Source organism: Budorcas taxicolor, chromosome 19 (genome assembly GCF_023091745.1).
Source record: "Budorcas taxicolor isolate Tak-1 chromosome 19, Takin1.1, whole genome shotgun sequence".
In the NCBI taxonomy this organism is placed as follows: Eukaryota; Metazoa; Chordata; class Mammalia; order Artiodactyla; family Bovidae; genus Budorcas; species Budorcas taxicolor.
This window is the reverse complement of record NC_068928.1, coordinates 28,711,116-28,736,081: the sequence shown is the minus strand read 5'-3', so window position 1 is coordinate 28,736,081 and position 24,966 is coordinate 28,711,116. Positions and strand designations below refer to the sequence as shown.

At 46.1% G+C, this 24,966-nt stretch overlaps 1 protein-coding gene across 1 annotated transcript in view; it reads right to left on the bottom strand.

Moving 5' to 3' along the window:
• USP43 (ubiquitin specific peptidase 43) overlaps positions 1–23,092 on the bottom strand; it is a 47,771-nt gene extending 24,679 nt beyond the window's left edge. The window contains exons 1-5 of the mRNA XM_052658319.1: positions 22,592–23,092; positions 13,928–14,059; positions 8,185–8,288; positions 2,916–3,008; positions 632–767 (exon numbers count right to left, since the gene is read on the bottom strand). Coding sequence (XP_052514279.1) covers positions 632–767; positions 2,916–3,008; positions 8,185–8,288; positions 13,928–14,059; positions 22,592–23,092 — 966 coding nt within the window. The remainder of the gene's footprint in view (positions 1–631; positions 768–2,915; positions 3,009–8,184; positions 8,289–13,927; positions 14,060–22,591) is intronic.
• Between the last annotated feature and the right edge of the window lie 1,874 nt (positions 23,093–24,966).

Below are 24,966 nucleotides of genomic sequence, written 5' to 3'. Positions count from 1 at the left end.
TGGGGGACCCTATTATGGGTCTGTCCACCAAAGTCACAGTTAATCCAAACTCTTTACCAAGACACTTGAAAAAAAAAAAAGTAGAGCACACCCATCCCACTGTCCCCAAATTGCCTCTCTCATGTACTCATCCCAAGTTCTTCAGTCTCCTGGTTTATATTCTCAGGAGTGAAAATATAGAATAGTGGCTCAGGTTCTGAAATCACTATCTGCATTCAAATCCTGGCCCAGTCACTGACCTTGTGTCACACTTGCCCAGAGTCCACTGGTAAAATGAGGATAACTGTAATATCTGCCTCACAGGATGATGGTGGGGAGTAAATTAGCTATAAAGTTCACAGAGTGGTGCTCAGCACTTAATCAGCACTACTGAGAGTCAGCTATTGTTGAAAGGCTGATGATCGTCATCATCGTCACCTTTTTGGAAGACAAAGGTGATTTCCTTTCGGGGTTATTCCGTGAAAAAGCAGGGAGCAGTCTAGGCCCAGTCATCACAGACACCAGGAACTATTAATCAAACAGTAACTCATGAGTCACATTGGAGTCACTGAGAGCCAAAAATTAGCCTAAATAGCCTAGAGAGCTGGTGTGGTTAGCATCCCTCATCCCATGCCCAGGTCCCCCATCACACCTCCTCTGGAGAGACGCCGCCTTCCTCTGCAACCATCTTCCTCAGGGCTGCCACCGTGCTCAGGATCGGCACAGCCAGGCCAACGCGCAAGAACCACTGGCTCTTGGAGGGGAAGACCAAGGTGACACTCAAGAATCTGGAAAAGAGGAAGGAGGCCACATCCTTAAAGGACAGACATGGGCTGTCACCAACATCACTGACACTAGAGCAGGTTTAGCACTTGGGCAAATCTTTGCTTCCTGGTCAGGTCATTGCCCTTTAAGCACGTTGTCACCAGGTGGCAGCGGAGAGCCAATTCCCCAAGGGTCTCAGTAGCATGTACTTTTCCAGCGACTTACAAATAAAAGATGGGCTTCCCTGGTGGCTCAGAGGTTAAGGCGTCTGCCTCCAATGCAGGAGACCCAAGTTCGATCCCTGGGTCGCGAAGATCCCCTGGAGAAGGAAATGGCAACCCACTCCAGTATTCTTGCCTGGAGAATCCCATGGATGGAGAAGCCTGGTAGGCTACAGTCCACGGAGTCGCAAAGAGTTGGACACGACTGAGTGACTTCACGTCACATAAATAAAAGATATTTGATCAAGAATCACACCAAGGTCTTCCTCAACTTACGATGGGATTACGTCATTGTAACTTAAAGTATCTTAAGTCGAAAATGCATTTAATACACCTAACCTATCAAATATCATAGCTTAGCCCTCCCCACCTTAAACATTCTCAGAACACTTACATTTGCCCACAGTTGGGCAAAATCAGCTAACATAGCGCCTCCGTGATAATAAAGTTTTGAATTGCCCCTGTAATTTACTGAATGCTGTGCTGAAGCTGAAAAACAGCGGTTTTAAGTGTGTGGTTGTTTACCCTTGTGATCACCAGGCTGGACTGGGAGCTGTGGTGCTGCCCTGCCCAGAGAGGACCATACCTCACATTGCTTGGCTGGGAAAAGATCAAAATTCAAAATGCAAAGTACAGTTCCTACTGAATGCGCATCACTTTCATACCATTGTAAAATCAACATATTGTACATAGAACCATCGTTAAGTCAGGGACCATCTGTTCCGACCTATGGTCTCAAGATTCTATTTGCTAAGTAGATATTCTAAAGCAAAAAGAAACTTTGAAGTCTGAAAAGTAGAGCAGTCAAGCTTCTCCCTCCAGGACAACTCAACACTACTGACAAGGCTCCCCTTTTTCCCCTGAAGTTCTTTCTCCCTTGTGATGGAGTATATAGCCCTTTTGCTCCCCAACTTCTTTGGACTCTCTCTAGTTCCACTGTCTCCTACACCCAGCAGCACACCAGGGCCTACCCCTCCAACTCCTGCTTCTCCTGCTCTCTACTACAGTAATAATTTAATCCATACGAATAATTAGCAGAGCTGGGACTTGAACCCCGGCAGTCTGGCCCCAGAGTCAGTGGTCCTAACCATGTTGCATCTGGCCAGGAATCATAGCTCATACTATCTATCAGTAGCCATCATATGATGATAGGATAAGTCAGTTATTAATATATTTATGGCATTGACAATCAGCAGAACAGGAATTCAGAGCAGGAAGGGGGGTTCAGTTGCCAGGAAAGGATATATAAAGCCATCAGTCTTTACCACATCCTAAAGATGGAAGATAACAACAGACAGAAGGCAAGAGAAAAGATTTTGCAAAGCAGGGGAACCCAGGGAAGAAAGGCCCCATATAGGAATTCACTAAGCTTCCATATGCTTGGCGGTGGCCTTAACAGTCCCTGCCAAGACCTGGGCTTCTGGGATGCTTGTACTACGTGCTTCTTCTTTTTGCAGAGCCAAACTTCATCATGTCTCCTACCTAATCCTGCCTCCTCTTTTCTTTTTTTCTCGTATCTCCCAACAACTCCTTTCCATTTCCTTTGCCCCTTAAATACACCTTTTCCTACACCTTCCCCAAGAGGAAAAAGGATTTAGAAATAAAGCTGGGGAAAACAGAGGATGACAAGTTTTCTCTGGTTCACCTCTGTCTGTTTGAGTGGTACCAACTGGCCCATGCCAGCTTCTAAATAGGCCAAAGATGGAAGCCGGGCAATGGGGCTGATAAACAAAAGCATGTTTATAATTCCTTCTGCAGCCAAAGAAGGAACTCAGTAACCTTTCACGTTAATCATCCCATTAGGTCATTGGATGTCCCCAAGAAGCAAGGCTTGGCTGAGAAGCAAAAGATAACTTTGCAGCTGCAGGGCCCAGAGATTCCAAAGGATGGACGTCAAGTTCACCAGCATGATGCTCACGTACCAAGTTCACCAGCATGATGCTCACGTACCTTGTCTGGCGCAGAGGGATGGGCAGGGACACGCACAGGAAAGGGTCGAAGGTGTTGCTCTGTTTCAGGCAGTGAGGACAGGTCAAGGAAGATCTGTCAAGGTGGAGGATACACATTAAAGTTGAATTGCAACTTGAACAGTTGGGCAGTTCCTCAAAGAGTTAGAGCCACCATTGCAATTCCTCTGCTAGGGCCATACCACAAAGAATTGAAGACAGGTATTCAGATCTTTGTGCACAAAGGTTCAGACAATGTTATTCACAATAGCCAAAGGGTGGATACAACTCATGTGTCCATCAGTGGATAAATGGGTAAACAGAATGTGTTACAGACACGCAATGGATTATTATTCAGTCTGGAGGTCCTCACACTTGCTATATAAATGAACCTTGATAACATCATGTGAGTAAAAGAAGCCAGACACCAGAGGCTACATAATTTATGATTCCATGTATACGAAATACCAGAGTGAGTAAAGCCACAGGGAGAGAATCCAGATTGGTGGTTGCCAGGTGATGAGAGGAGGGAGACCTGGGGAGTGGCTGCTTCATGAGTACCAGGTTTTCTTTTGGGAGTGATGAAAATGGTTATGAACTAGAAAAAAAATCAGTGGCTACACAACATAATGGGTGTACATGCTGCTGAACTACAGCTTTAAAATGCTTAATTTTATGTTATGTGGCTCTCAACTCAATTTCTTAAAAAGGAAAAAGTTTAATTATATGTATGGGGGTTTCCCTGGTGTTCCAAAGGCTAAGACTCTGCTCCCGATGCAGGAGGGTGGGCCTGTGTTCAATCTCTGGTCGGGGAACTATATGCCACGTGCTGCAACTAAGACCCAGCACAACCAAATAAATAAATAAATCTTAAAAAAAGAAAAAAACAGACCAGAGTACAGACTGGTGTATTTAATGTTCAATCACTCTCTGCCTCTGGCGAATTTCCCTTTGGGAAAACCATGGCAATGCTGTAGTAAAAAGAATGCACCAGGCATAGAGTACCAGCCAGCAGGGGGCCCTGATATTTGTGGGCACTCCTCTGCCACCCTGTCTCTCTCCCTCCCTCCTCCCAACCTCACCCGTCACACACTGTGCCATAACACAGACCTGAAAGATGGCCTTTGTCATTGGCAACTTTCCAAACCCATTTCACATTTAGGCGGACCAATGAGATGGCATGTTTTTCTTTGACTTACTCATTTTTAAAAAATCTACTAAAACTAAGCAAGGCCGAATTTTTCTTGCAGATGCGCCCTAGTCAACCAATCCAGGGACACGACCTTTAGATGGAGCCGTGAATCTCTGGCAGGGAGCAAGAGATGTATAGTTTGGCAAAAACATAGAACGACCTAATTTTGTATTTAAAGAATAAAGAAAGCATATTGTTTTCATAATAAACCAGAGAGAGGACGTGAGAGGCACCTGTTCCTCAAAGGATGAGAAATCAGGATGATGAGTATGACCAGATCAGGGGGAGAGGGTAGCATCACTTTCACAGAAAACTCCAGAGGTTACGAGGCTCCAGCTACACCTCGGATGTGGCCTAGAGGGGTCCTTCCGTCCTTGCCATCCCCTCCAGTGTATCACAGTCCTATCCTACCATCTCCCGGGCACTCACAGGAGAAAGGACAGAAAATCACCGCAACGCCCTTCACGGTTCACTTGCCCATTTTCCCCAAGCTATTCATCCTCTCTGTCCAATTGCGTCTGTTCCAAAACCAGCCTCTCATCTGCCGCTGGAACTCAGAACTGCTGTCTGCTCTCCATGGGTTACAAATGCCCCGAAACGACACTGCTCGTTTCACACCCTGGCCTCTCGCTGCCAGTGAATATCCATCTAACACCTCTCACCCAGCCAGCTTCACCTGCTCACTGGCTGGTGAGACGGATGTTCACACCGGCAATGGTAATTAAGACAATGCACAAGCAAGATGTCACCTCTCCAAATCTGCGATCTGAAAAACACTTCTAAAACATACTCTGCCTAAAAGGGAATGCCACCTGTAATGGGAACCAGATTAGGATTTCTGTGAACAAAAGCTATGAATGCCGTGGAGAGAGGAACATACACACACACACACACACACACACACACACACACACTGCCTCCTCTAGCCAAAACTCCAACATAGCAACAATCCTTGGCTATTAAACTTGCAGATGTTTTCAAGCCATGATAATAATTGTATAGAATAACCAATTATTCATCCTCCAGTCCACCGGTCCTGGACCTTTTCGGCACCAGGGACCAATTTTGTGGAAGACAATTTTTCCAAGGGAAAGGGGTAGAGGAATGGATGGTTTGAGAATGATTCAAGAGCATTACACTCACTGTGCACTTTATTTCTATTCTTATTACATCAGCTTCATCTCAGATCATCAGGGATTAGATCCCGGAGGTTGCGGGACCCCTGCTCTAGCCTACAACCTCCAGCACCCTAATACTATTCTCCCTTCCCTCCTCCAGCCAAAGGCAAAACCTCAGCCCCCTAAAAAGGGGACAGCAAGGGGAGATATAGGGAGAATCTCAGTGAGCAGGGGACCTCTGCACTAACCCATAAGAGCACTTCCAGCTTTTGGTTTCACAAAGAAGACTGATACCAGAGGGCATCCTCCCCAGGAAAAGAGACTGAAGAGGGTCCAGATCAGCAAGGACCACACCCAGGGATTCCAGCCTGGAACTGGCACCACTGATGGCTGCAGAAAACCACTGCTCAGACCTCAAAAGCCCTAACCTAGATGGATGTCCCTAACGATATTTTTTTTCTTTACTCTGGACCAGAAGGCAGAAAGCAGCTATTTTTAGCTGTCACCAATCCTTTTTTTTTTTTAGCATCAATATCTCGCTTCTTACTCACCCTTCTACAGCAGTCACCCCAAAGGGTGCTTACAGTCCTTAGTATCACATCAGCTCAAATGTCACTTCTTCAGGAATCTGTCCCTGACTCACCTTTTTACCTTGTGACACTGTGATTTATAATAAGAAATATATATTTATGTTGAAAAGTATGTATATTCCTGGCACAGAGCTCCTAAAACCGTTGGAATTTCCTAAGTGATGAGAGCAGAAATAAAGGTAAAATGAGCATCTTTTGCTATTCATAAAAAACCCCTTACACCTGAATTTATGCTAAAACCACAGGATGGGGACTGGTTGTCAGAGGAACCCAGCTCAGGACGAGGACTTTCAACTCCACGTGCTAGCTCCACATTAGGATTCAGCTAGGCTAAGATCCCACATGCTGCGGGGGCGGGGCCAAAAAGCAAAGAAAAAAGAAAAGTAACGTAAAGGGAAACAAGAGATTTTTTTCCTCTTTTACACTCATAACATGTACTTCAAAACTCCCCCAATTTTTCCTTCAAAGCACCTGCCAGTTATACAACTATGTAAAAACCCAGGAGTCACCCTAAATGTTCACAGTTCCCTTGGTCCCTCCCGCTCTTACTCTTAAACCCACTGGCAAGTCCTGTTGACTCTACCTGCCAAACCTGTTCCCCATCTACCCACCCTTTCCCTCCATCTCCATCACTGCCAGCCTCCATCATTCTCCCACTGGGAGCATAGCACATCAGCTGCTATTCCAGCTCCCAGTGCTGCCTCCCTTCATCACCAAAACAACTAGTTTCTTTCTTTCTTTCTTTGTTTTTTGGCCGCAGGCCACAGCAAGTGGGATCAGATCCCCTATCAGGGATCAAACTCGTGCCGAATACAATGGAAGCTCAGATTCTTAACCACTGGACAGCCAGGGAAGTCCCAACCAGCCAATTGCTTAAACGGATAATTAGACCACAGGCTGCCTTAAACTTCGAGTGGTCTCCTATGGCCCTTAGGCTACAAACAACCCACGCTACCAGATGCCCATCCATCTCCAGCCTCGCCTCTCCCCACCCTTCACTACTTGGCAGTTCTCTGTTCCTTGAACTTGCATCATTTCCACCCCAGACCCTTTGCTGCTTTTTCTGCCTGGAATACCCTGTCCCCAAGTATCTGAATGGCCAGCTTCTTGTCACTCAGCTCACAGTTCGAATGTCCCCCCTGAAAATAAGCCCCACCTGGTCACCTTATTTAAGGTTGGCTGCCTCCCCAAACTCCCAGGTTATCATTTCACTCATTGTTGCATATTATGTGTGTATTAAGTCCCTTCCCAGGCGGCGCTAGTGGTAAAGAACCTGCCTGACAATGCAGGACATGTAAGAGACGTGGGTTTGATCCCTGGGTTGGAAAGATCCCCTGGAGAAGGACATGGCAACCCACTTCAGTATTCTTGCCTGAAGAATCCCATAGACAGAGGAGCCTGGCCAGCTACAGTCCAAGGATCACACGGAGTTGGACCCAACTGAAGTGACTTAGCAGGCACATATGTGTACCATCTAACACTTTCCCCGATACCTGCTTTCGAACTGTGATGCTAGAGAAGACTCTTGAAAGTCCCCTGGACTGCAAGGAGATCCTACCAGTCCATTCTAAAGGAAATCAACCCTGAATATTCACTGGAAGGACTGATACTGAAGCCGAAGCTCCAACACGTTGGCCACCTGATGCAAAGAGCTGACTCTTTAGAAAAGACCTTGATGCTGGGAAAGATTGAGGGCAGGAGAAGGGGATGACAGAGGACAAGATGGTTAGGTAGTATCACTGACTCAATGGACATGAATTTGAGCAAACTCCAGGAGAGAGTGGAGGACAGAGGAACCTGGGGTGCTACAGTCCATGCGGGTCGCAAAGAGTTGGACACAACTTAGCGTCTGAACAACAACAAACCCCCAATAGAATGTTAGTTAATAAGAACAGTGGCTGGGGTGTGTTCACAGCTCAAGTTTCAGCACCTAGAAGGGGGCCTGGCAGAGTCTATATAAGTTTATATTTTTTATATCCTTCATTATGCTAGCAAATCTAGAACCCCAAATAATGTGTTAAACTCAGCTCTCTGGTAATAAAGGACAAACCAGAAAGATCTCATCCACTTCTCAGCAATGACCTGGGGACATCCTAGGCCTTCACTTTCATATTTTACAGAACCAACTTCACCAATACCCCTCCTTCAAGTGGGATGGGAGGCCCAGGAGCCAGCAAGAAAGGAAAAAAATACTGAAGGTTGGAAACAACAGGAGTAGGTGCTTAACTGTGATTAATAATGGGGGAGACAAGGGAGCTTATGGTTTCTGTTGTTTTACAATCTCAGGGCAAACCTGGCAATGTGAGGCTGGTTACCAGCATACAAGTTTGCTGAAGCTTTAGGCAACCCATTTTAAACATGCTCCATTCTTACCTGTATTGTGCTTGGAAGTGGCTTTGCACAAAGCTTTGGCCCACAGAAAGCGGAGCGGATGGCGACAGAAGGTTCTCAGAGGCCTTCCTGGCTTCAGATTGAAGCTGCAAAGAAATGAGGGGAGGAGACAAAATTAGCCATGCCTCCCATCACTCCACTGCATCCAGACCAACAAGACTCCACCTCCTCCTGGGCCCACAGTCCCTTTCTGGGACTAGACCTGCAGAACCAGGCTTTCCATGTTGCTTACCATAATCTACTGCTCTTTCAATCCCTGGACCTCCCCAGTTCCCTGAGAGAGTGACAGAGAAAGGAAAGAGACAGAGGTAATATGCGTGTGTGTGTGTGTGTGTGTGTGTGTTGAAAGAGCATGAACCTTGGCGAACACTCACACGTATTACCCCAGCCCCAACCATTACTTCTGGATTAACAAACCCATTCTTTACCCCCATGCTTCTAGGAACCCTGTGTCTAAATGTTTCCTGTACATTTCACTTGGATGGGCTGTCATCACTTCAAACACACCCACACCAAATCTGACCATCTCCCACCTCCTAAACCGTTCCTGAACATATTTTCCAGCGAGCCAGTCTTCACGTAAACATCATCTTTCTCAGACAAAACAGGTTTGCATCTCAGAATAATGAATGCGTCAGCCTCCTCCCACCACACTCTGTCCTACTATATCCTTCTCTGAATTCCCATACATATGAGTGTCCCATTGCAGCTGTAATAAATGGCCACAAATGAGTGGCTTGAAACAACATAAATGTGTAGATTTCAAGACCAGACATCCAAAATCAGGGACTTCCCTGGTGGTCCAATGGCTAAGACTCTGAGCTCCCGATGCAGGACACCTGGGTTCGATCCCCGGTCAGGGAACTAGACCCCATATACCACAACTAAAAGATTCCACATCCTGCAAGATCCGGTGAAGCCAAATAAATAAGCAGATATTTAAAAAATAAAAAGGAGGGAGGGACTTAATCAAGACATCTTGTGTGACACCCTGTGTGCACAGCTCATAACTGAGCAGCTGATGGGGGAGGGGAGGAGACAGAGGAAGCGGTACACAGGGTAAATTCCAAGCTTCTGATCTGGTGCCTGGAGAACCCCTGATCCAATAACAGAAGTGTGTGTGTGCTCGGGGTGTCCGATTCTTTGAGACCCCATGGACTGTAACCTGCCAGGCTCCTCTGTCCATGGGATTTCCCAGGCAAGAATACTGGGGTGGGCTGCCATTTCCTTCTCGAGGGGATCTTCCCGATCCAGGGATTGAACCCTCGTCTCCTGCACTGGCAGGCAGATGTTTTACCACTGAGCCACCAGGGAAGCCCATTAACAGAAGAGGGAATGGCAACAGGAGAAAGGGGAAGTTGGGGGAGGGGAGAGCAAGCCAAGTTCCAGGCAGAGACACCGAAGGACAAGTAATGAAGGGCTCAGAGGAGAGAGACTGTGGATGCAAAGCGGACGCAGGCATTTGGGGCTGCCCAGGACTGTCTCCTCTTCACTGAGAGTAGCCCTCACTTTGGGAATGTTGAATTCAGTCCAAGGGGAGGGGGCAAGGCTCTTTCATCCGGGATCCTTTCCTCCCTCACCAAAGAGACTGGCACGTGATCCAAGCAGGATGGATGAGATGTCCCTGCTCTGCGTGTCGATCACAGGCAGGCTGATCCACAGGCCGCAAACTGAGACTCCGGCAGAAGTGTCCAGGCCAGAGGATTGAGCCGTTCCTGCCACTGACACCCTCCCCACACCCAGAGCTGTCTGGCTCAAGAAGGTTCCCAGCCTGGTCTTCGGCCTTCATATCCATTCTTCACACCTGCCCTTGGCCTTCCAACTAATCCTTTTGTTGTTTGAGTTGGCTGATTGGCTGCCTTTCCTCACACCAAAGACCTCACAATGACCCAGGCTGCTTCTCCATCAGGATGATAGGGCAGTGGGACTTCCCTGACAGTCCGGTGGTTAAGACCTTCCAATGTAGGGGGTTTGGATTCGATCCCTCGTTGGGGAGCTAAGATCCCACATGCCTCATGGCCAAAATAACTAAAACAGAAGCAATACTTTGAAAACGGTCCACATTAAAAAAAAAAAAAACTAAAAAAGATGATAAGGCAGCGTTGGGAACGGCTGCACACAGGACCGTCCAAGGATGGGGATATAAAGAGAAAAGTCCAAACGAGGCTGGGGTGAGAGGCAATGGAGGGTCACTCACAAAGCATGGTCCATCAGGCAGGTCGGACCAGGCTGGGGCTACCCTGCCAGCTGAGTGATCCTGACTATCTCCCTGAGCCTTGTTCCACACCTAAAAGGGAGAGGAGTATTACGTCAGCTCAGGGAGTCATCATTTAAATAAAAAGAGACGAGGGTCTCCTGCCTGGCACATAGAAGGTGCTTAATAGATGTTAGGTTCCTGGTCCTCTCCCCAGCCTCCATCCCTTTCTTAATCCTGCAAGAGTGGCATTTTCAGTAAGATAAACTGCCCAAAATATTGCTGGTGTCACATTGTCCACAGGATAGTAAAAAGATGCCCTATTCACCAGATGAAAACATTTATTGTTACATTAACAGAGAATAAAGTGGTCCTCATGTTTCCTATTCTGGTTTCAAATAAATTGAGCTATATGGCTTTCATATGTTTGAAACAGAAATAGCCTCAGAAAGAAAAATTGTTCAGAGGGACACAGGGGACGGTCTCTTTCCTTCTTGGAAAGCGAGAAAGAAGTTTGTGCCAAATAGTCCAACAGCTCTGCTCTTCTACCTTTAAGCATTCACAGCCAGCCCTCTGCAGGCAGCCCGATTTTCTGAGAGCAAGTTTCAGGAGGAGCTTTGACTCCAGACAGAGAAAAAGATCTTTCCTGGTCTCAATCAGGTCAGATGAAGAGCAGGGCAAGCTCCTCTCTCTGGCCAACAGCCAGCCATGGTCTTGTTGGGTCGTGGGTGCCTTCTTGACACCCTTGGCCATTAAAGGAACAGAAAGCAGCCAGCGTGACTGAGAATCATGAGTGAAGGGCAGAAACCAGGCAGAGATGTTGGTGGGTCAGCCAATTAGGGCCCCGTCAGCTGTATAGGAGTCTGGATTCTGTTGTAAATGCAACAGGGAGCTGCCAAGGGAATTAAAGCAGGAGGGTGATGTGATCTTATTTCCTTTCTGAAAAGATCCCTCTGGCTGCAGCATGAAGAACATACAGTAGTGGGGCACACTGGAAAATGGAAGACCAGTTAGGGCTACTTTCATGAGGGTTTTGAAACTGTAACAGATTATTGACTTAAATAAACTCACTGTCATCTTAAAGACAGGCTGAGGCTAAGAAGCCCTGTTCTAAGAGTTGAATTTTCTAGCTTTGCATCCTGGCTCTTCTACTGGCTTGCTGTGTGACTTGGGGCAAGTTACTTAACCTCTCTGTGCTCTCCCCCACCTCTATGGGATGCTTTTCCTGCCGCCAAAGGACGAAAGAGAAGGATCGAAAGGTAACTGGGAAGGCTATTTATCCCTCTTACTTGCCAGGTAGGAAGCGCTGCCTGGCATAGGCAGGGAGTGGGGAGGAGGAGGGTGAAAATGAGACAAGAAGCCTTTTCTTTTTTTTCTTGTTTGGCCACATGACTTGCAGAATCTTAATTCCCTGACCAGGGATCAAACCCGTGCCCCTTGAAGTGGAAGCACAGAGTCTAAACCACTTGACCGCCAGGGAAGCCCCAGGATGGTTCTTTTTAAAATAAGAAAACAGGCTTTCAAGCTAGACTCCCCTTGGACTTGAATCCTGACTCTGTCACTTCTTAAGCTGTGCTGCTTCAGGAAGGTTACCCAGCCTGTCTGATTCTTGGTTTACCATATGCCAAATGGGGATAATACCTCTTGTAACACTCCACAAATGACTGCAGCTATTCATACTGTGTATAACACTTCAAGATATGCTCTGAAAAGTACAGAACAGGGTACAATCACTATCTTCCCCGTCCCATGCATTTGGCAACCTGCTGTCTCAGACATAAGAACTCTTTCTGCAGCTCTGTCAAGCTCTTCGCTTCTACATTATACTCTGGTTTAAAAGAGTTTCTTCAAGATATACATGGTGATGCTCTCCTTAAAGCTGCAACTTGTCATTTTAAAAGAAAAAGAAACAGAGACAACAATTGGCTGTGCAGACAAGTTAAAGGGAAAAAGTGACTCGGCATCGTGAGCCATTTTATTTTTAGATAAACATTTTATGTATTTAAGGAGTGCAGCATGCTCATTTGATACACACCAAGGTAGTGAAATAATTACTTCAGTCAAACCAATAAACATATCCATCTCCTCACATAGTTACCTTTTTGTGTGTGTGGTGAGAGGACCTAACATCTACTCCTAGCAGATTTCTAACACTCAATACAGTATACAGTATTATAGTCACCACACTGCATGCTAGCTATCTAGATTCATTCACCCTACAAAACTGACTGCCATTCAATCTCTCCCTCATTTATTTATTCATTTTATTATAGTTTATTTACAATGTTAATTTCTACTGCACAGCAAAATGATTCAGTTATATATATATATATATACACACACATATATACACACACAGACACACACATTCTTTATTGTATTCTTTTCCCTCATGGTTTATCACAGGATACTGAATATAGTTTTTTGTGTTATACAGTAGGACCTTGTTGTTTATCCTTCTGCTAATCCCAAACTCCCAATCCATCCTTCCCCGCCACCCGCCTTGGCAACCACCAGCTTGTTCTCGTGTCTGGGAGTCTGTTTCTGTTTCGTGGATAGGCCCATTTGTGTCACATCTTAGCATCCAATCTTTATTACCCTACAACAATAGTCTCCGAGCAGGTAGCGTAAAGATGGGAGACTAACAGGTGAAAGATAGAAACACTCACAAAGGTCTTTTTAATTGATTTACAAGAGGGATGGGAAAAAATGGTCCAGACATAAAGCAAACAAACAAAACAAGTAAAGCAGCTCTTGTAGCTGGTTCTTGATCTGGATCAGTTTTGAGATACATCAAAAGTAATGTGTGACTGACTCATTACCAAAGCTTGTAAAACAGTTTTTAAATTACAATGGATTATTCATGGACATTGTTTTGATAACCTTGCTCACTCATGGTATAATAAATTTACTCACTTTTCCTTCCTTAAGTGAGAGATAAAAGGATAGAACCCAATATTGATCTTTATATAGCAAAGCCCATAGAGTATAACTGATGTATCAACTGACTGTGGCTATTACAAATGATCGTAGGGCTTTTTACTCCCAAAGGTTTGAGGTTTCATCCAAATCTGGGAATGCTGAGGGCACACGTGAAAAGATCATCCATCCTGTGTCTTGAGAAAAATGATTGGGAATCACTTGCTCTGCAGGATAAGTAACTGAGAAAGCAGAGCTAAATTGGTAGCATTTGAAAATGATAAGCAATACCACCAATGGCCTCACTGTGCCACTAAGGCATAGGATACTGACAAAAAGGAAATTTTTTTTTTTGAACTTTAAACCAAACAGAAACCCTATTCACCGAACCACTGGGATTAGAGAGGATGAGGAACAGCAATGGGAGGAAACATCTGATCTAAAACAAACGGGGCAAAAAGGAAGGCGCAGGGGGTGATACTGTGTGAGCAGCAGCCAGAATACACAAAAATCTACGGAGCTGAATTTCAAGATTTAGTTTTGAGGAGTGGAGTAAATGTTCAAGGGAAAAAACTAAAATTGAACACAATGTGTTTTTCGAGGGTGACTGACCTTGTCGGACCCCGGCCCTCGGGAGGAACCCTCCAAGTCCTCGTGCACGCGATCCAACAACCAGAGCAGGAACTCCAGGGCATCGTGCTGGGCATTGCCTTGGAACTGAGCGCCGTACTTGGAGACTGCATTCTGAAGGAACAGAGAAAAACCAGAGGGGCAATGTGGCCTTTCCAACAGCCAAATACATACATCTCCACTCTTTGGAAGTTTCTTTTCCCATATAGGTCATTATAGGATATTGAGTAGAGTTCCTTGTCCTATACATTTCTGCTCTGTATATAGATTCATTTGTATAACTTTTTAGATTCCACATATAAGTGATATCATATAGTATTTGTCTTTGTATTTCAAGAAGCCCGCTCAGTTGTGTCCAACTCTTTGCGACCCCATGGACTGTAGCCCACCAGGCTTCTCTTTCCATGGAATTCTCCAGGCAAGAATCCTGGAGTGGGTTGCCATCCCCTTCTCCAGGGGGTCTTCCCGACTTGGGGATGGAACCCGGGTCTCCTACATTGCAGGCAGATTCTTTACCGTCTGAGCCACCAAGGAAGCTCACTAACACATAAGTAATATCGCATAGTATTTTTTTTGTCTGACTTATTTTACTAAGCATAATATTCTCCAGGTCCATCCCTGTTGCTGCAAATGGCAGTATTTCATTCTGTTGTTTTCTTGGCTGAGCAATATTCCGTTGTCTGTTTCTATTACATCTTCTTTTATTTACTTATTTTATCACGCCGGTCTTCACTGGGACAGGTGGGGTCTTAGTTGGAGCATATGCAATCTAGTTCCCTGACCAGGGATCAAACCTGGGCCACCTGCATTGGGGGTGGGGAATCTCAGCCACTGGACCACCATGGAAGTCCCCATATCTTCTTAATCCAATTGTCTGTCGATGGGCACTTAGTTTACTGCCATGTCTTGGCTATTGTAAATAGTGCTGCTGTGAACGAACAGGTGAGTGTATCTTTTCAAACTATTGTTTTCATTTTTTTCTGGAAATATACCCAGGAGTGGGATTGCTGGATCATGTGGTAGAATGTTTTGATACACATGATTATCTCTCTTCCCTGAAGCTCTGGCCCTTGCAGTGCTGGGGCCCACGCTCCCCTGCCCCCATTTGTCTATTTCCGCGCTCTCTCTGCTCATCCCACAGGTGGACAGTTTCTGGCCCTGCTCTCTCAGCAGTGGTTTCCTTCGTTCCCAATCAGCTCTCCTCTTTGAGAATGACCACATGACCCAGTGAAGTGGAATTCCTTAAATACCATGCCTGTGGTTCCTTCACTGCCTCTTCCTAAAATGAATGGAATTTGAGAAATCCGAATTTCTGTGGTTAGACCACAAAATGTGTAAGCCAATCCTTCATCCATCCCTTTAATAAATGTTTGTTGAGTGCCCACCACAGGCGAGGCACTAGTCTAGGGCCTGGGGTTCCAACGGGGAACAGGGCAGACAAGCCTTCCTGTCCTCTCGGCACTCATATTTCCACGCCCTTCACTTTGTCCCATTAAAGGATGGGGCAACTTCGTCATTTTCTGGGTAAACACAGGTTGCAGCTTTTAAAAATTTTATTTCAAAGGGTAATATATGCACCCACCTTTTTAAATAAAGAATTCAAAATATAAAAAGAACAGTAATGAAAAGTCTTCCCTTGCCTGGGTGCCCCTCACCAAAAGGAAGACAGCACTCTGAATATTTTCTTAAGCATCCTTCCAGGGTCTTCTTTGTGCAAGCATGAGCACTTGAGTGTAAGCAACCACCCTTGTCTGTGTACAGGGCACATCCTGTATATGTTCCCTGCAGGGCTGTCCTCTGCTCATGCCCACCCAAGGGAGCAATGTGAGCAAAGATGTGGACCCAGCCGATCTCACCACATCCAATCAAACCAAAGGTGTGCCGTGTGCTCAGTCGTGTCTAGCTCCTTGCGACCCCATGGACTGTCGCCCACCAGGCTCCTCTGTCCATGGGATTTCCCAGGCAATACTGGAATGAATGGGTTGTAATTTCCTTCTGCAGAGGATCTTCCCAACCCAGGGATTGAACCCACATCTCTTGCATCACCTGCACTGGCAGGCAAATTTTTTAGCACTGAGCCACCTGGGAAGCCCTAATGAAAGGGCCTGGGCTTTTTTTTCTTTTAAATCTTCCTTTGGGATTTAAAGGCAACTTTAGGATGAGCTGAAGCAAAATTCAAGATTTGATTAACTGAAATGCTGGTTCTGAGTTTTTATTATTTGAAGCACACTAGCCAGCAGCGGCAGCTTGGGTGCATTGGAGGGTCTAGATTTCTCGGCACTTTGACAACCCCCCCCCCCAACACACACACACACACGCAGGGCTGCCCAATAAGCAAATAAAAAGAAGCATGAATAAGTGATAATGAGTAATGTTTGTGGTAGAAGTATTCATATGCCCCAGGCAATACTGGGGATACATTTTGACTAACAAGTTACTGTTAATCTGAAATTCAAATGGAGCTGGGCATCATATATTTTGCCTGGCAACTGTACCCCCTAGTCACCCTCAAACCCGTATCCTTAGTACCAACATTCCCTTCTCGGGGAGCAGCCAGCAACCCCCAACTGGAAATCTCTAAAATCTGCTCTTTGTTTTAATGTCAGGGTCCTCTTTCCGGTTCCCTCTCACACCCACATCAGTCAAGAGTTCTGATTCTGGGTTCCTGACTGTGGCTTCCAGAGTCCCATTCCCACTGTTGAGTCCAAATTCCTGTCAACCCAGATGATGGATACCCACCTAGAGGGAAGTCGGGCCCGCAGCAGCTCCCCCTGCCCACCCACTGCCTGCAGGACAGGACAGACCCTTCTTCCCACAACCCTGCTGGTAAGGTCAGGCCCCTACCCTAAACCCTCCCTAACTGCATTAAAGCCATATCCTAACATGGGAGGGATGAATGGCAATATCTTGTATTTCTACTCTGCAATATGGCACAGCTCTTACCCATGTGTTCTCCCTCTCATCACTGATAATTTACAACATGTTTAAGCAGTATTCCTAGGTATTTCTTATTTCTGGTTTTTAGGAATGAAATCTCATTTTTATGTTTCTAAAAGGGTCTTGCTTTTGACTATTTAGTACCTGACCCCATTAGTGACAGAGATAATTCTAAAACATGGATTCCCTGAACCATTCAGTAGTTTTCCTTCCGGGAAAAAAAAAGAAAAGAGTTGAAATTTTTTTTTATCCTGTTTCCATTTCATGTCTTACTGTTTTGTCCAGAACTTCCAAAACATACAAGTGATGAAGGTATCCTTTAAAGAAAAAAAGCAATGCCTCTGGTATATCACTTGAGGCATACTGCATTTCTAAAATTGTTGGTCTAAAATTGATCCTAAAACACATAAGCTAAGATAAATTCCAGATGGCTGAAATCCTTAAATAGCCATAGAAAAATCAGAAATACATAACATAGAATGTTTATCAAAAGGTATGAAACAAATCTAAAACTTTCTGTAGGTAGAAGAAGGACTGAGTTTGGAGGAAATATTTGCAGCAAATATGACAAGAGTTAAAGAATTTAAAGAAACGAGAAAAAAGAACATTATGACCAAGGCAGAATGTTTAGACAAACCATGTGAACAGACAATTCCAGGAGCAGTCTTACAACCATTCATAGTGAAAAAGCGTAGAAAGATCCAACACTTCAAACAGACAAAAGTTAAAAACAAGTTGCTATTTCTATTTGTTCAATATATTAATGACAGAATATTTAATACTCAGGAAAACATGTATTGCTGGGGTATCTACAACTTGATATCATTTTTGGAGATTTGTCAATGCGGGCACTAAAAATAATCAAGCCCAATAAAGTTGATATAAAAACTAAAAAGCAATAAACACTTAAAATTGCGAAGATGATTTATACAGACATCAAAACTCATCAGATGCTACTTAAAATTTTTACTCAGCCCTGAGAAGAAATTCTGCCATTTGCGGCAACATGGATGGACCATGAGGACATTATGCTGAGTGAAATAAAAAGAGAAAAACAGTGTATAACACCTTTTTATGTGGAATCTAAAAATATCAAAATTGAAAAGCCGAAAATAGTGGTTATGAAGGGCTGAAGGTGGAGGGATGGGAGAGGTGTTGTATAAGGTACATACTTGTAACCAGTAGCTATTTAAGTCCTGGAGACTAGTACATGGTACAAGCAGACATCAGGTATGGTGGGTTCAGTTCCAGACCACCATAATAAAGCAAATATTTCAATACAGCATGTCACGTGAAGTTTTTGGTTTCTCAGTACATACAAAAGTGATATTTACACTCTTCTGTGGTTTCTTAATAATACAATATTACAATGTACAATAATATTATGTCTAAAAAACAACATATAGATCTTAATTTTCTTAAAAATTTATTGCTAAAAAATGCTAACCATCATCTGAGCCTTCAGTGAGTCTTAAATCTGCTGCTGGTGAAAAGTCTGGCCTTGATGTTGATGGCTGCTGACTGGTTAGGGTGATGGGTGCTGAAGCCTAGGATGGCTGCGGCAATGTCTTAAAATAAGACAACAGTGACTGACATCTGCGCTTGGATTGACTTTTCCTTTCACTTGAACTCTTAGAGGTCACTGCAGGGTTATTCACTGGCCTAATTTCAATGTTGTGTGTCTCAGGGAAGAGGGAGGCCCGGGGAGAGAGAGATGGGTGGAATGGACAGCTGGTGGAGTGGTCAGAACACACACATTTATTGATTAAGTTCATCTTAGTGAAGTGAAGTCGCTCGGTTGTGTCCGACTCTTTGCGACCCCATAGACTGGGGCCTACCAGGCTCCTCTGTCCATGGAATTTTCCAGGCAATAGTACTGGAGTGGATTGCCATTTCCTTCTCCAGGGGATCTTCCCAACCCAGGGCTCGAACCCGGGTCTCCTGCATTGTAGACAGACGCTTTACCGTCTGAGCCACCAGGGAAGTCATCTCATATGGGTGCAATTCACAGCACCCCCAAAACAATGACAATAGTAACACCAAAGATCACTGATCACAGATTATCATAACAAATATGGTAAAAATGAAACAGTTGGAAATACTGTGAAAATTACCAAAATGCGACGCAGAGACACAAAGTGAACAAATACTGTTGGAAAAAGGACACTGACAGACTTGCCCTACACAGGGTTGCCACAGACCTTCAATTTGTAAAGAACACAGTCTCCGCAAAGTACAACACAATGAAATGTACCTATACAATGATTATAGACAACAAAACTGTACTATAAATACTAAAGTCACTACAGACTAAACCTTAAATGTTCCCAGCACTAGAAGAAATACAATTACATGATGAGATGGAGGTATTAATCAATGCTACTACTGGCAATCATACAGTAATACAAACGTACCAGATCAACATATTATCAATATATACCCTGCACAGGGTTGTATCTCACACATAACTCAATTTTTTTTAAATGGGTGCATTTCATTGTACGTAATTTATACCTCAAAAAGTTGATTTAAAAAGCAAGAAACGAAAAAAAGAACAAAACAGTCATCTTTGCTTTGACCATGTCATTTCACTCAAGGAATTAAGCGTATGGAAATGATTAGAGCTGAGGACAATGATTTAAATATAAGAATTTTCAATGCAGCATGATAGTTGGAAAATTGTACAGTATAAAAATGTCTCCCTAGCAATTGGCTCATTTAGTGAAATAGTATACAATCATTATTAATAAAAACTGTTTCATAGAACATTTTAATGACCAGGAGAAAGTCTTAAGTTAATACTTACATGAAAACAGCAGGATACAAAATTAGAATTTCCAATTGTTTGTACATGATTTGAAACACATCAACACACTAATGATGGTTATCTCTAGAGGGTGGAATTCCAGGTCTTTTTTTAAACACATTTTAGCATTTTTCATTTTTTTTTAGTTATACATATTTAATTACATCATCAAGAAATCAAAGTATTTTGGAACAGGGTTTTTTAAATATATTTATTCATTTGCTGTTAAAACAAACAGTGGTCCTGCTGTCAGTGGGAGGCTGGGTGATTCAGGGCCTGAGGAGGGCGACCCCCACAAACCCATCCCATTTGTGTACCTGGTCTGGGGTCACACACTCCAGCATGCTGGCTTCTCAACTCCCTCTCTTCCTCAGTCCAAAGCTAATAATCCCTCTTAAAGACCAAACTCCTTTGTACAACGTTCTGTGGCTTGTCCCCAACCAATTCTCCAGCCCCTCCTCCCGGCCACATAGGCTTTCATGGACAGAGGAGCCTGGCTGGCTATAGTCCACGGGGTAGCAAGACATGACTTAGTGACGACACCACCACCACCAATTCATTTTACCAAGCATTAATCCTGTCCAGCCCCACTCCACTCAGTGACTGGCAGTTTCAGTCTCACGCACTATAATGCACTTTTTCCCACCCTCCTTTGTCCTTAGTTGACCCTTCATCCCTCAAAACTCAGCTCGAAGATTCACACTCCTGGGAAGCCTCGCTGCCCCGCCTCCTCACCCCACCTCCCCGGAACAATCACATCCTTCTAGCATAATTGCCTGCTGTCTCAGATTGTAAAGAATCTGTCACGTTTGATCCCTGGGTCAGGAGGATCCCCTGGAGAAGGAAATGGCTACCCACTCCAGTGTTCTTGCCTGCAGAATTCCGTGGATAGAGGAGCCTAGTGGGCTATAGTCCATGGGGTCGCAAAGAGTAGACTACCACTGAGCGACTCACACTTTCACGTAACAGAATTGCCAGAGAACATCTTTATTTTGTAGTTCTTGTCACCAGTTCTAATCATGGGCCCGTGGGATTACTTCACTCATCTCCATCTCTCCCGCTGGACCTTAAGTTCCCAGGATTTGCATTCATCCCCCCACGTGTGTTCCATGCTCTTTGTATAGTGTCTGGATACAATATTTGCTGAATGAACGAATGTTTCCTCATCTGGAAAATCAGAGGAGCCCACCTAGATTTCAATCCACAAGATTTAAAAGCCCCTGTTCTGGACTCCTCCACTGTCTCCAAGGCTGCCTGCCTGAAAAGTCCCAAGAAAATTTGGACCATATCACCTTTATTAACAAATTAACAGTTTGATTATCTTTCAATTCCCGCAAGACTCACAAGGAGTTTCTTGGCTCTAGGGATTTGAGGCAGAAGAGACATAGGAAATCCTGGTGAGTCATAGATTACTAATTCAGAAGACTTTTCAATTACTCCTGCCTCTCCATGGCTGCAGTCACTGGACGAGAATGCAAAGACCAAGAGAAAAGGTACACAGAGCTTACCTCCCTCCTTCCTCTTGGTCTCTGCAGGTGAGGAGGTATTAATATAATTAACTCATTTTATCATCACAACATCCCCGTAATAAGGTAAGTACTGCTAGAGTCCCATTTTACAGATGAGGAAAGATGAGGCACTATTGAGCTTTTAGTAACTTGCTCAAGGTCACAGAGGTGGTATCCTTCACCACCATAGGACACTGCCTCTCACATTTAAAAAGTGAATGCTGCCAAAAGAGCTATTACTGACACCCATTTGACTCCCTGACGCCTGTAGAACAGTGCTTCCCCAGCGGAAGCAGAAGAGAGGAAGGTGAGGGTTGGCACCCTTGTGGGTCACATGGCAAGGATTGCTTTCTCGGCTGAAACTCAAAGAGTAGTGATGCTTGTGGAATGAACACTGACAACTTCCCCCTCCCCCAAGAACAACAATCCCTAGTCTTCAGAGAGCTTCAGCTCTCTGCCCAGAACTGTGGGTTTTGTTTGGCTTGTTGCTGTTGTTGTTGTTTTAGCAGGAAGCCAGCCATGTGCATCAATTATCAGGACTCTTTCATCCAACTGAGACCCCAAACAAACGCTGGGTTTTAATCCTGGATGAAGTGATACACAGAACTTCCAAAGTCTCTTGACCCTGCAACATCCCCAGTAAGTAGATGACCCCAGGGAAAAAGGATACAAACCCATGCTAACACATCTTAGGGGATTTGATTCAGACTAAACAAAAGGATGCCATCTCTGACGTAGCAGATCCACTCCGTCTCCCTGGCACTCAGTGCAGTACCTGGCACACAGGTCCTCAGCTTGCGTTGGGCTTAGACTGAAATCCAAACTCCTTACCACTGCCTCCGAAACCTTACAGGATCTGGTCAACTTCATCTCCACCCCACTCTACTCTCCTGGGCAACAGCCACCCTGGTTTTCTTTGATGCCTCCAACTCTCAGCTCCTTCAGGCCTCTGGTCTTGATACTTGCTGTTCCCTCTCCCTGGATTATTCCTAGATCTTGGCCTGGGTGCGTCCTTCTCTTCATTCACCTCCTTCCTCCCAGGCCCTGGTCTTGAAAGTCTGACTCCCCGCACCGCATTGTAAACCAGATTGGAAACTCCGAACCTGGCGTGAGAACCAACCCTCCGAGGCTTCACCTAGCGTTTGCTGAACACAGAAATGCCGTATACACTTAAACCTACCGGCTCCCGGCACTCCCCCTCCTCAAGCGCTAACACACTAGTCAGCTCAAAACAAAAGCGATAATCCCAGGCTGAACTGGTAACTGTCATCTCGAGAAGTCCCCAAAAAGCCCCCTTCCCGATGGAGCACCCACTTGTCCAGAAGGGAAACGCGAAAGGCCGGAGCGCGGCTGCCGCCGAGCGGCGAGGACTGGAGGCCGCCGGGCGCTGCCTACCTTGAACTCGGCGGAAAGTTGGGGCGTGTATTCGCGCGTCCAGAGCGCGCGCACCAGCGCCGCCAGCTGCTCGGTGACCTCGGCGCGGCCGGGCTCCGCCCGGTAGCGCCCTAGCGCCAGGAACTCGGCCAGCAGGTCGGTGTTGCTCAGACACTGCACCACGGCGTTCATGAAACAGGTGTTGCCGTGGTTCTTCAAGCCCTGCGCTCCCGGGGGCCGTGCCCCGTCGCCGGCGGGGAGCTGGGGCTGGGGTCCGGGCGGGCGCTCCTCCCCGGGGCTTCCGGGCGCGGCGGGATCCGGGCCCTCAAAGCCCCCCTCCCCGTCGCCATCGCCGTGTCCTGACTGGGGCTGGGGTCGGGCCCGGGGCGGCGAGTCCCCGGGGCGGGAGCGACTGCCCAGCGCCAGCAGGAAGCGGCCGAACAGGCGGCGCAGGGAGCGGCGGCGGCGGGGCCGGGGAGCGGGAGGCCCCTCTCCGGCCGCGGCCCCCGCGCTTGGGTCCATGGCTCCTGCCGGCGCCCCTCCCGGAACCAAGCCTCCAACCCCCGGGGCCCCAGGCGGACGAGCCGCCGGCAGGCCCTTTCAGGCTCGGAAAGGTGCCCAGGCGCCGGCTACCTGCGGGCCAGGTGTGCCGGGACCGGGCGGAGGCGGAGCTAAGGGCGGGGCTGCCCCGCCCCGCGCGGGAATCCGGCTGCGGAGACCGCCCCGGGCAGCGCCCCGCCACCCCCACCCGCCTCCGGGTCCCGCCCCCGCCGCTCGGACCCAGAATCAAAGCACTGGGAATTGGCTTTCAGCTTTCCTCCCCTTTCTTTATCTCTCCTAAACCTACCGACCCAAATTTAACCTCTGCTCTTAGTCCTCTCCCAGCCTTCAAGCTGTGAAAATAATAGAGGAATGATAAATATGAACGCCCTCGTAAATTGCAAAGCCCTGGCTCTTGCTAAGTTTCTTGGAATGACGTCCGGGCGAAGGTGAAGCCTTCCCAAACGGTAGCCGCGGGCGTAGCGAGAGACGCGCACAGGGAGCGGCGACCGGGTGGGGAGCGCTTTGGAACCGCTGGTTCCTCCGCAGGCTCAGGTGTGTGCGGACACGTAGCACCACCTCCTTTCCAGCCCGTCTGCCCCGCTGGGGAGGCAGAGTGTTTGCGGGACCTGCCATCCTGAGGCCAGAACTGGGAGGCGTGTGTAGAAACACCCGGGGTGGCCGTGGTTTGCTTGTTTAAATTACAGACCAGGTAAGAGTTTATCAAAACTTGCAAGCGAGACCTTATCATCCTCAGTTTAACTTGGTGGAGAAACGGGCTCAGAGAGGTTAACGCCATGGGCTGAGGCCACAGACCCGTAAACAGGGAAACCGGAACTGAAGCCGGGTTCTGCCAATCCCGCAGTTTAGCTCTTTTCCAACCTCAGTATTTGCTTACGAGGAAGTTTTCCGGCTCCCTGGCGCGCCCCCTACGCGGTCGCACTTTCACTCCTTAAAGCAAAATCCTAACTGGATTGCTACCCAATAAGAATTGACTTGGTATAGCCTCTCCCTGGATTCGCTGGGGGACTCCGCTCACCTGTCCTGTAACTGTCAGGTTTATAATTAATCCGGCGAAGTCTTGCAAAGTGAATTTCTCATCCATTTCTAACTCAACAAGAGATCAGCAGGATGCGTCATTACATCAGTGCCCTGAAATGTTACTTATTGTTTGATGGATATGTGGTCATCATTTATTAAATATCTACCCTGACATATCAAATAGGGTAGCAGCAGGTTACCTGATGAAAGAAAGAAGAAGAAGAAGCATTAAAGAACAAAGAATATGCCCAGAACAAAATGCTGTTTTGTGAATTAGAAACTTGACGTGTTTCTGAAAAAAATGCCTTCGTCTACTTTCCCTGGAAAAGGATACTGGGTTGGATCGTCAATAAACAAGTTCCATCACCTTTCTAATGGTAAGCAGAAGAGAAAGATTTTATGCTCAATTCCAGAAAAGCACCTATCAAATTTCACCTTTGATAATCACCCTCAAGGTCCCTAACTCACATTTTTATTTTAGAAAGCACAATTCATATTTAACTTTCTGCTCTGTGTCATGAATTCTGCTGATGCTTTAATATATTATTTCACTTAATTGTAACAATAATTTTTGGAGCAGATATTCTTGTTTTGGGGCTTCCCTGGTGCCTCAGATGGTAAAGAATCCCCTTGCAATGCAGGAGACGTGGGTTTGATCCCTGGGTTGGGAAGATCCCCTGGAAAAGGGAATGGCTACCCACTCCAATATTCTTACTTTATAAAACAGAGTATCAGAAAGTTAAAACAAAACAAAAACCCTACCCAAGATCTGGACTCAAACCCACATCTTGCCCCAGGGAGTTTGACCAATGAAA